General features: G+C 40.7%; 1 protein-coding gene across 1 annotated transcript in view; it reads right to left on the bottom strand.

Moving 5' to 3' along the window:
- Nucleotides 1-3,013: 3,013 nt before the first annotated feature.
- The window catches only part of LOC117794066 (microtubule-associated protein futsch), a 55,382-nt gene continuing 46,308 nt past the window's right edge, over nt 3,014-12,087 (bottom strand). Inside the window, exons 7-9 of the mRNA XM_034634527.1 lie at nt 5,441-10,121; nt 3,827-5,383; nt 3,014-3,762 (exon numbers count right to left, since the gene is read on the bottom strand). Coding sequence (XP_034490418.1) covers nt 3,593-3,762; nt 3,827-5,383; nt 5,441-10,121 — 6,408 coding nt within the window. The 3' untranslated portion in view covers nt 3,014-3,592. The remainder of the gene's footprint in view (nt 3,763-3,826; nt 5,384-5,440; nt 10,122-12,087) is intronic.

The following is a 12,087-nucleotide window of genomic DNA, read 5'->3' as shown; positions in this document are numbered from 1 at the left end:
TTTCGATATATTTTCTTTATATTTTTTTTTTGCTCAACTTAATTGATTTCGTTTTGGAAAATACATATATATATATATGTTTATGCATGGTATATTTATTTACTTAGAGCTTAAAAGCAAACATTCATACATTCAAGTATATAGTGTATATAGGTTGTTATATGCTTTTAATATTTTGTGTGTATAATCTGTATTTTAATTTTTTTTTTTGTTATTTTCATCGGTTTTTTTTCTATCTTTTCGCAACAGTTTTTGAAAATTAATATTAAAGTTTTGCTCGTATTTTTTTTCAAGTAGATTAACTTCAATAATCATTTGTGAATGATCTCTGAGTGTATTTATATATTTTCAGAGATCATTTTTTTAAGATTTGACTTGATAAGTTTTATTTTTGAAAATAATATTTAATTCAATCTTAAGGTTTCTTTTATTTAAGAGTTTTCAAAATTGAAATGAGAAATGTTTAGGTACATTTATTCTCTTAACGTTATTTCATAAAAATTGAGTAATTTAATAGATTTCTTCTTAAGCTTTTCTTGACTTCAACAGAAATAATTGTTATAAGTATAGTTAAATAATTTATAAAATAAGTTTTGTATGGTGTTTATACCATTGACTTTGTTTTAAACTCTTCTTTAATGCAATTATATGTTTCATATTTAAAATTGTTTTTATAATTTGTAAATCCCTGTCTAAAGCTGTTTGCTAGTAGTCATCAAATAAATTTTTTTATCACTTTATATCATATACATACATACATAAATATGTAGAGTATTTATTTTGCAGCAGCTCAAATAATATTCTCTCAACTTTTCAAGTACAACTCAAAGCTAACTAACAAAAAAAGGAATTTGTATTAAAATATAGTATTATTTTTTTGTTGCAAAAAAAACTATCACATACGCGCTTGAATCATTTGAAAAGTATTTGATCTTTCTCCATAATTTGCTTAAATGGTTTATAAATATTTTTTAATGTTTAATTCTCATCTTAATTATTTTCATTTTGCTTGTTGCTTATCAAACTTTTGTAGACTGGACGGTAGCCAGTGGTTTGTCGACTGTTGCGCCTGGTTGTTCTTGTTTTAGTTATTGTATAAAAAGCAACAGAAAAATATACATACATTTATATGTATTGTTTGTTTAAAATGCAAAGAATAATATCTATTGAATTCTTTAATCTGATACTTGCGCTCTATAAAAATCGGCTTTATATATGTATGTATATCCTAAAAAGTCTGTATGTCAAATATCAATTTGTAATTCAATCAAAAATTGTTATTTAAATATTTTTTAAAATTTTCATTTCTCATTATAATTAATAATTTTTTATTTTTCTTGGACTGTATTCGCTGTGGCATCAAATTTTTCCTTCTCTTCTGCAGTTGAGTATATTCTTTTTAAATTTATCTTTTTATAAATTGCGTGTGCCATTATCTTTATTAGTATGTGTTGTGATTTAGTTTTGCTTTAAGTTTTATAGTTTGTATTTTTTGCTTTTGGTTTTTGAAAATTTGTTATTCTATGACTATGAAAAAGTAAAAAAAATATAGAAAAATAACCTTCATTCACTTTGTGTTCTTTATTTAGTTTTTGTTTCACAATATCTGGTTCAATGACATCCTACCCCAAACCCATGCTAACCCAATCAGACCCTCGTAAACCTTATATAGTAATATCAGCATTAACATCATCGCGTTATCATCAAATTTATCACCAACAACAGCAATAGTTCAATTCTATCCTCACTTAATACACATCTATCAAACCACATGACTTCCAATTTATCAACAACTAGATTAAGACCCAGATACAGAAGAAGATCCTGACCAAAATCTAGTTATAGCTCAACTACTCTTCCATTTCTTTTGAATTCTGCCAGACTTAGGTATTGTTGATTTTGTTCTATATAAGTGTATGTATATTGTTTTGCATGTTTGAGCTATAAGAGTAGGTAATATTTGGATAGTTTATTAATATTTTGCCCAATGATTTTCAGTAAGTATATCTGTCAGCTGCCTGCTTGAATAATATGTATGCATATGTAACTCAAGATAAACTCATAAACCCATAAACTTAACTGACTTTATTATTAGTATTTATTATTTCATATTTTGAATATGTGTATTAGAGTTTTTATTTGATATTTAAGACTTTTTATATTGTTCACTTGTTTGCATTTTGGGGAGGCACATTTATATAAGGTTGCATATTATTTACTTGGTTGGTTCATTAAATTTGCATTAGACTTTTGATTAGAGTACATTTTATATACGATTACGTGGCATTTCGTATTAAATTCATTTCGTTAGCTACATTATTTAAATAATCTATTAATGTTTTAACAATTGCTGTGCATTTTCCATCAAGTTAAGTTGTATTATTATTTATAAACAAAAAAAATAAAATTGTTTTTTAATCGTGACGAACAAAGAAACTTTTATATATGCGTTTCGTGTTATGATTTAATTTATAGCTGTGTGTTTGATTTAAAGCTAAATAAATACTAGTAAGTATTAAGTACTATATGATTTAGCCTGCACTTGGCTTTGACATAAATACATACAGATTGAAATATTTACCTTTTGCGTGTATATATTTTATTTAAAATTCAAATATATTTTGGGATACTTCAATAGTTTTTCATAAAAGTTTTACTAATACAATAAACATGAATAATATATTTGTAATAATACACTCATAATTTTTTTCAATTTGCATCTTGCTTTTGGTTTTCCATTTTGTATTTTTTTTTGTTAAGTATTTTTTATTAATTACTATTTTTGTTTTTTGTATATTTTTGCTATGCGATTTGAAAACAATTTTGATCTTTGGATTACTATGCAAGGTAGCTTGACGTTAAATGAAAGCAACAAATACATATACGTACTATATTAGTACATATGTTTTACATACTTATATAGTATAATTTTTTATGTGTTTTATATTTGTTTTCTTTTGTTTTTCATTTTTGTTTTTGGTATCTTTTGTGGCACGTAGCGCTTCTTTGGTATTTTTTTTTTTGTGGTATATACGATTAATGCATTGTTCAGTAATTAATTTGTTGCAAATAAATATCGATTAATTACCTTGCTTACTGCATTTGCTTTTCTATTCTTTTGTTTGAAATAAAACGGCAAAAAGCGCAAATAGACGGCATTGGCTAAACAAAATGGCGTCATCCATGTGACCCGTTACTCCGCCATATTCAGCTTTTTTTGGTTCTTCATTTCCGAAAGTGTTCTATCATTTTGTTGTTTGTGTTTTTTTGGTTTTTCACTCTTTCATTTGGCGCACGGCATTTTGCATATTGCATTTTGTTGTCAAGCTTTGGTATTTTTTTTTTTTGTATTTGTATTTGTAGTCGTTGTTTTGTTTGTTTTCATTTTTTTTAATCTTTAAATTTGATGTCGTCATCATTAAGCTCAAAACTTGGAAGTCGTCCTTGTTGTTGTTGTTGTTAGTTGGTTGCCGTTGTTAGCCCTATAAGGTTTACGAGGGCCCACTTAAATCACTGTCTCTGTGGTTGTTGTTGTTTGTTGTTGTTGTAGCTTTCAGTTGTCATCGTCAAATGCAATAAACAATCCCGTGGCCTAGAACTCTAAGCGATATGCAGAGCACGAGGTCTCATGATCCTGCAAATTAATTGTGCAACGGGAAGCGGATGGCGACAGATCGATGCGATGCTTGGCAAGCAACTCCTCGTTCTCGGCCACCCAGTATCCCAGCACATCAGTATCATACGTGGGTATGATGGTCACCTCTGTAAATAGATGTTTGTTAATTACTAACTGTTAGTTTGATAAAGATATTTTCTGTGAACTCACCCAGCTCCTTGTCCTCCCATGTTTGTTTGGCCTCCAGCAGGGCATCGTAGACCTGACGGCTGGGCTCGGTGCCGGAGAAGACATAGTAGCGGGCACGGACGCGCTTGAAGAAGTCAACATGGGCATAGTAGGAGTTACCGTTGTGGGGCACATAGGTCAGATCCACATAGACGGGAGCTGGCTTCTTTGCCTTATTGGGTGACTCGCTACGTTTGCGCAGATTCTTCTCATTGTTTAGACGCGTCTTGGTGGCCACCAAGCGACGCTCCTTTTTCGGTGTGGTGCGAATGTCGGCACCTTCGACTGGCAATGGTGCCGGTGATGGTAGACCGAGCGGTTTGCCCCACTCCTCAAGCCGATCCTTGGGTAGTGTGCCAGTGCTAGTTGATGTTGCCGTTGTTGTTGCTGTTGCTGATGTTGTGGCTGTGGTTGTGGTTGATACAGTTGTCACTGCACCACTCGGTTCTGTAGAGGCTGTGGTTGAAGTGGTCACAGGTGCAGCGCTTCCAGTAGTGCCGCTTAACAGGCTGTCGCCGCTGCGCACCTTTTGGACATCGCTTAGGGGGAAGCGTTGCCGCTCGGCGGTGCTACTGACGATGTGCTCGACTTCCTCGGCCTTGGATGGTGAGTAAGAGTATTTAGCGGTCACGGAAGACATCACTTCGGCGCCACGCGCCTGCACATGCTCTTCGAGTGCCTTCTGGAAATCCTTGTCGGCTTCATCCAGAAACTTGTGTCCGGCCCAGGTTTGGCTGGTGCTCTCCACGCTTTCCGATGACTGGCTGGCTGGCGGAGATTCCGTGCAGGTCACCAGCATGGCACCACGTATTGGTATTGGCTCGGTGCTGGGCTTTGGATCAAAGCTATCTGGCAGCGCCCCATATAAGGAGGTTGCCATGGGATCGGTTGCACGGGTTGGCAGAATGGCACGGGCTGTGGAGTGCTCCTCGCTGCCATACTGTGGCGGAATATCATTCTGACTGTCATCAGCATCGAGATCTGAACGTTTGCTTATGCCGGAGCTGGAACGTTGCAGATCAAAGCTGGAGCTACGTGGGGAGCCGGGTAGATCATCATCGCTCATGGCACCGGCCAGACGCTCTTCGTCGCTGCCTGGCGTGCTGGAGCGATAGATTCCACGTAGCATGGCTACGTCCTTTGGAATCATCTGCTCTCGCTCCCGTTCGCTCTTCTCGCTCTCGCTGGTTGTGCGTGTTGTGGTTACAACCACCTTCTCACTGTCCGGCTCGGAGCTGTCGGTTGTGGTAACCGTCTTTTGCTCGGTGACAATCTCTTTGCCATCGGCGGAAATGACCTTGGTCACTGTGGTTATGGTTGTGGTTATGATCTTTTCGGTGCTGCCACTTAGGGCTGTGGTGCTCTCAATGCCACGCAGCTCGTGAAGCTCGGGTAGCATCTCAGTGGAGTCAGCGCTAACTTCGCTGGCATCGGGTATTCCGGTGACACCCAGAGACTTGAGCTCATCCTTGCTGACACGTGGGAAGGGTGATGTGGGCTTGGGCGATGACTCTGGTGTCTCTGTATGTGATTCACGCCCTAACGGTGTTGGTATGGATTGACTTTCAGATGTTAATGCACCAGGACTTGACTTACCACTAATGTCTTTAGGCGACAATGGACCAGATGTTGATGCTATGCTAGCAGCGCTAGACTCACTCTTGCCATAACTCAAGGAGCCAGCTGTGCCAACTGTGGCAGTGCAAGTGGTGCTTACTGGCTTGACACTGGGACTGACTGGTGCCGTTGGTGGTGTCCTACGATCTGTGGTATCCGTTGAGTGTTCTGTATCTGTTAGTGATTGTGTTAGTGTAATGGACTCCACTTTTGTCTTGGATTCTGTGGAGCTGGATTTGATAGTGTTGCTACTACTTTGTTCGCTGGAGTCCTGCAGTGTGGATGTTTTAGTGGTTGTGACTGTGGATGCTGCAATTGTTGCTGTCTGTGTTTTCTTGCCACCCAGTTCATGTTCTACCTCATCTTCATGGTCCTCCTCCTTAAGGGCATCAATGGTTTCGACCTCCTCAGAGGGCTTGTAGATGCTAGTCATCATTATGGTGGCTATAGACTTGGAGCGACCCTCCTTGAGACTGACTCGGCCGTCATCATCACTGTCTTCTTCCTCGGGATCGCTATGGGTCTGTCGACCCTCACTGGTGTGACTCAGCAGCGATTCTCGTCGCGACTCGTCTGTGCCCACAAATAAGGCCTTTTGGGAGGAACTCACCTTTTTCAGGCACTCTTCAGCTGTCTTGGTGGCCTCAGCACTAAAGGTTTCCTTAGCAGAAATAATCTTTTCCGTTGCCAAAAACTCGGCAACCGTTTCCTTGAGATTGCTGTCCTTAACTGTTTCCTGTGTGATGCTACTTGCTACTGTTTCTTTACTTGTGCTTTGAACACTTGGCTTTTGGGAGCTCATAGTTTGAATCTCGCTAACTATTGATTCTGAGGAGCACTCTTCGGATTGAATTAGTAATTCCTCCAATTGAGAAGATGTAGTCTTTTCCACAATCTTCGTGATGCTTTCGCTCTCCTCCATGACACTAGTGCTTGGCGATTTGGAAACTTCCTTGTCAGTTAACAGACTGGACAAGGATTCGCGTCGAGAACTGTCCTCTACTTTCATGCTGCTGCTCAGAGACTCGCTAATAGATTCCTCTTTGAGATGTGATTGACTTGTGATGGATTTCAAAACGATTGTCGATTCAGTTGATCGCACATCTTTTTTGCTTTCGGTTGTTGAAACTATAATCGAACCATGCAGTGCGTCTGAAGTTTCCTCTTCCTTGACACTGATCTGACTTGCACTTGAGGCTGGTCGCGAAGACTCCGCTTCCTTAGCAGTGGACTTAGTATCACTCACCCGACTAACTACAGATTCGGGCCGAGAAGCCTCCTTTGTTGAAGTTTCTTTTTCATCTGCTTCGTCTTTCAAACTGGCCACAGATACGGGTCGCGATGCTTCCTTTGAGACCTTTGTGGATTGTTCGAGATGTGACTCATCTTGTTTGTCTGCTGCGGATTCAGGACGTGATGACAGGGAATCTACGGTACCCTGTTGACTAGCAGCTGACTCTGGCCTGGAAGTTTCTTTGGTTATTTCCTCGACTGCTGCTTTAGCGGCTCCTTCGCGTAATTGCGCTTTTTCGGACTGCTCAATTTTGTCCTTCTCTTCAATTGATACTGGTCCAGACTTTTGATCCGGTGAAGACTTCTCTGATTCGATATCCACCTTCATCATCTTGCTTTCCAATAGTTTTTCATCTAATGCAAGATCCTTTGAAGGAGTTATTTTACCCGAGAGATCTTCAGGAGTACCTGCTGGTGTGTGAACAGCTTCGATTTTCTTTGTGATCTCAACAGTTTCGGCTTCAATTTCAGCAGTTGTTTTTAGCTTTTCCTCCAACTGTTTTACATCAAAATCAGGTATAATATCGGTGATATCTTTGTCGGACTTCAGCACTTTGGCTACATCAGCGACAATCTTGGCGACCTCTTCCTCACGTGGAGAGAGTGGACGCAGTGGTTGCTCGGGTATTATAGCTCCCTTTTCTGTTGGTGGAGAGAATCTATGCTCTTCGTCTTCTTCCTTAATATCGTGCAGAACACTCTCATCACGATCACAAATCGTAACTGTAAATTCGGGCGAGTCAACGGTGGTAATGTGTGTTTCACGAAGCTCTGAGAAGCCAGTCAACTCAAGGTTGCCCTTGGCACTAGCATCTTCGGATATTTCTGTAACAGAATCAGCTTGTGACAGCTTTTCAGACAGTACCTTGGATGTGGATACGATCTTCTCAATCACATCCGACTTTGTCTCTTCTAATTTAGTTTCAACAGTTTCGGTTACTGATGTTATTGTCTTGGATATCTCAGTGATCTTGGAATCCTTTAGAGATTCTAGTTCTGTTAAATGTATTGTACTTTCTTTGCTGATTTTCTGTACGCACTCTTCTACCACATCTTTAGTGCTTTCAAGCTTCTGTGTAACTGTTTCAACTTTAGTTTCTGTTTGTTTATTTATCGATTCGTTAATGGATTGAAGTTTATCCTCACATAATGATATAATTGCGTCCGATTTTATTGAAATGTTTTCAAGCAAATTTACACTGAAATCTGTCAGAGCAGAACTTTCATTTGAGCTTGTCGCTGGGATGGTATGTTCTTCAATGACCTCACTCTTTTCTAAGAGGTGAACTGCCTCATCCACAGGACTGGAAACTGTTATTTTTGCACCAACTGTACTTTGCTCTGCCGGCTTTTCTAGTTCAATTGCTCCAGACATTGTATGGGAGAATACGCCTTTAGCAACATCGACGGGACTAGACAGGGTTGGGAAAATTCCTTTAGGTTCCACAGAAAAGTCTACCATTAAGGCTTCTTTCTTTTCAAGCTCAAAGTCTGTGAGTTCCCTTGGCGCTTCGTCAATTGGAGAGGATGCAGTCTCGGCAGCTGAGGCAGGGCGGGAAGACTCCCTTGACTTCACACTCTCATCTACAGATGCTGGACGCGATGGTTCCTTAAAGGCAGCTGGCGTTTTTGTGTCCTTCAAACTATCAGCAATTGACTCAGGGCGGGAAGGTTCGCTAGACATATCATCAGCGGATGACTTCGTAGATTCCTTTAAAACTTGAATTCCTTCAGGTTTTTCAGAAACGTCTTTTATACCGTCGGCCATAGATCCGGGACTTACTTCTTTGGAGGCTGGTAAGGACACATCATCTTTAAAGCTATCTGGCTTCACACTTTCAGCAATAGACTCACGTCGGGACGGTTCCTCAGACTTATCACCCTTAACACTCTCAGGTTTCTCCGATTCAGCTTTTACGCTTTCTGCAACAGATTCAGGTCGTGATACTTCTTTCGAAGCTGGGACAGACTTATCATCCTTTATACTCTCCGCCTTTGTGCTTTCCGCCAGAGATTCACGTCTGGAAGTTTCCTTTGACTTATCATCCTTAACGCTTTCAGGTTTTTCAAAATCATCTTTCACACTTCCGGCCACAGAACCAGGTCGTGATGCTTCTTTGGAGACTGGTAAGGACTTGTCATCCTTAAAGCTTTCTCGCTTTACACTTTCAGCAATAGACTCACGTCGGGACGGTTCCTCAGACTTATCACCTTTTACACTCTCAGGTTTCTCCGACTCAGGTTTTACGCTTTCTGCAACAGATTCGGGTCGTGATACTTCTTTCGAAGCTGGGGCAGACTTATCATCCTTTATACTCTCCGCCTTTGTGCTTTCCGCCAGAGATTCACGTCTGGAAGTTTCCTTTGACTTATCATCCTTAACGCTTTCAGGTTTTTCAAAATCATCTTTCACACTTCCGGCTACAGAACCAGGTCGTGATGCTTCTTTGGAGACTGGTATGGAATTGTCATCCCTTAAGCTTTCTGGCTTTACACTTTCAGCAATAGACTCACGTCGGGACGGTTCCTCAGACTTATCACCTTTTACACTCTCAGGTTTCTCCGACTCAGGTTTTACGCTTTCTGCAACAGATTCGGGTCGTGATACTTCTTTCGAAGCTGGGACAGACTTATCATCCTTTATACTCTCCGCCTTTGTGCTTTCCGCCAGAGATTCACGCCTGGAAGGCTCCTTTGACATATCATCCTTAACGTTTTCAGGTTTTTCGAAATCGTCTTTTACACTTCCGGCCACAGAACCAGGTCGTGATGCTTCTTTGGAGACTGGTATGGACTTGTCATCCCTTAAGCTTTCTGGCTTTACACTTTCAGCAATAGACTCACGTCGGGACGGTTCCTCAGACTTATCACCTTTTACACTCTCAGGTTTCTCCGACTCAGGTTTTACGCTTTCTGCAACAGATTTGGGTCGTGATACTTCTTTCGAAGCTGGGACAGACTTATCATCCTTTATACTCTCCGCCTTTGTGCTTTCCGCCAGAGATTCACGCCTGGAAGTTTCCTTTGACTTATCATCCTTAACGCTTTCAGGTTTTTCAAAATCATCTTTCACACTTTCGGCCACAGATCCAGGTCGTGATGCTTCCTTGGAGACTGGTAGGGACTTGTCATCCTTTAAGCTTTCCGGCTTCACACTTTCAGCAATAGACTCACGCCGAGACGGTTCCTCAGACTTATCACCTTTTACACTCTCAGGTTTCTCCGACTCAGGTTTTACGCTTTCTGCAACAGATTCGGGTCGTGATACTTCTTTCGAAGCTGGGACAGACTTATCATCCTTTATACTCTCCGCCTTTGTGCTTTCCGCCAGAGATTCACGTCTGGAAGTTTCCTTTGACTTATCATCCTTAACGCTTTCAGGTTTTTCAAAGTCGTCTTTCACACTTTCGGCCACAGATCCAGGTCGTGATGCTTCTTTCGATGGTGGTAGTGACTTTTCGTCTTTAAGAATTTCTGACTTTTTAATTTCAGCAGGGGACCCACATACCGAGGGATCCTTAGACTTGTCATCTTTAACACCCTCAGGCTTTTCCGATTCGTCTTTAACACTTTTTACCACAGATGCAGGCCGTGACGCCTCATCCTTTGCACTCTCGGCAACAGATTCAGGTCGCGATGCTTCTTTTGATGACATTGGAGACTTTACACTTGCTAACTCCATAAAAGGGCTGCTTGGGGCCTCGTCTACAGGACTGGATGCAGTCTTGGCTGCTGCAACTTCAGAACGTTCTGCCGGCTTTGTTGGTACTTGTGCTTCTGACATGGAGCTGGTAATTGCTTGGATGAAGTCACCCCCAGCAACTTCAATAGGGCTGGATAGTGTTGGGAAACTGCCTTTTGATTCGAGATTTAAGACAAATGTTTCTTTACTGATATGCTCTAATAATGTGAAATCTTTTGGTGCTTCGTCAATTGGTGAAGATGCTGTTTCGACAACAGATTCTGGACGCGACACTTCCTTAGATACAATTGGAGATTTCTCATCCTTTACGCTCTCTGCTTTGTGACTTTCGGCGACAGATGCTGGACGTGATACTTCTTTAGATGAAATTGGAGATTTTTCACATTTATAGCTTTCGGCAGCAGATTCCCGAGGCGACTTGTCTTCAGATTTTTCTTCCTTCACGATCTCTTGCGTTTCCGTTTCCTTCTTACGACTTTCTTCTGAAAACTCAGGCTGGAGCATTTCCTCGGACGCAATTTGCGACTTGTCCTCCTTTGGGCTCTCTGGCTTTATTGAAAGCTCAACAAGCGATTCACGGCGGGATGGCTCTCTTGATGAGGCTACCTCATCTAATGGGCTAGATGCTGTCTGCAAAGCACTAACCTTGGACAGCTCAGCCGGCTTAATGAGAAACTCTGTTTCTATAAGAGTCGTTGATACAACATGCGCAAAGTTGCCTTCAGCAACGTCAACAGGACTGGATAAAGTTGGAAAATCGCCTTTTTGTTTGTCAGAATCGATATCAAGTTTCAAATGTAGTCCCGCAATGTCGATCGGCGCTTTATCAATAGGGGAAGAAGCTGTTTCTAAAGTAATCTCCGCTTTCAAAATATCTTCAACAGAGTCAGTATCAACAGCAACAGATTCTGGCCGTGAAGTTTCCTGAGATGAAGGTACTGGCTTTTTATCTTCAGAGCTTTCTGCTAAAGATTCACGACGGGTAGCCTCTTTAGATATCTCTTGTAAGCTTTCCACTTTCACAGTTATTCCACTTTTCTCGAGCTCGGATCTCATCGTTTCATCTTTTAAGCTCTCTGTGACTGATTCTGGTCGTGAAGCTTCCTTGGATCCTAGTGGAGATCTCTTATCCTTCACACTTTTAGGAATTTGATGGGAGGATTCTGAGAAGGTGTCATCTTCAGCAACGGATGCAGGTCGTGAAACTTCTTTGGAAGGTGTTTTAACACTTTCGGCTTCGTCTTTTACACTTCCGGCTACTGATCCTGGTCGTGATTCTTCTTTCGATGCTGGCAAAGACTTATCGTCCACGACGGTCTCAGGCTTTGTACTTTCTGCAAGAGATTCACGGCGAGAAGGCTCCTTTGACTTATCATCCTTAACACTCTCAAGTTTCGTAGATTCAGCTTTTACGCTTTCTGCTACAGATTCAGGTCGGGACACTTCTAGAGGTAGAGACGAGTCATCTTTTAAACTATCCGGTTTAATACTTTCAATGAAAGATTCACGTCTGGAAGGCTCCTTGGACATATCATCCTTTTCAGCTTTCTCCGATTCAGCTTTTACACTTTCTGCCACCGACCCGGGTCGTGATACTTCTTTGGAAGTGGGGAGAGACTTGTCGTCCTTT

The sequence above is a fragment of the Drosophila innubila genome, chromosome X (genome assembly GCF_004354385.1).
Source record: "Drosophila innubila isolate TH190305 chromosome X, UK_Dinn_1.0, whole genome shotgun sequence".
NCBI classification, from domain to species: domain Eukaryota; kingdom Metazoa; phylum Arthropoda; class Insecta; order Diptera; family Drosophilidae; genus Drosophila; species Drosophila innubila.
Note: the sequence above shows the minus strand (reverse complement) of the source record. Positions and strands in the feature narration are given on the sequence as shown.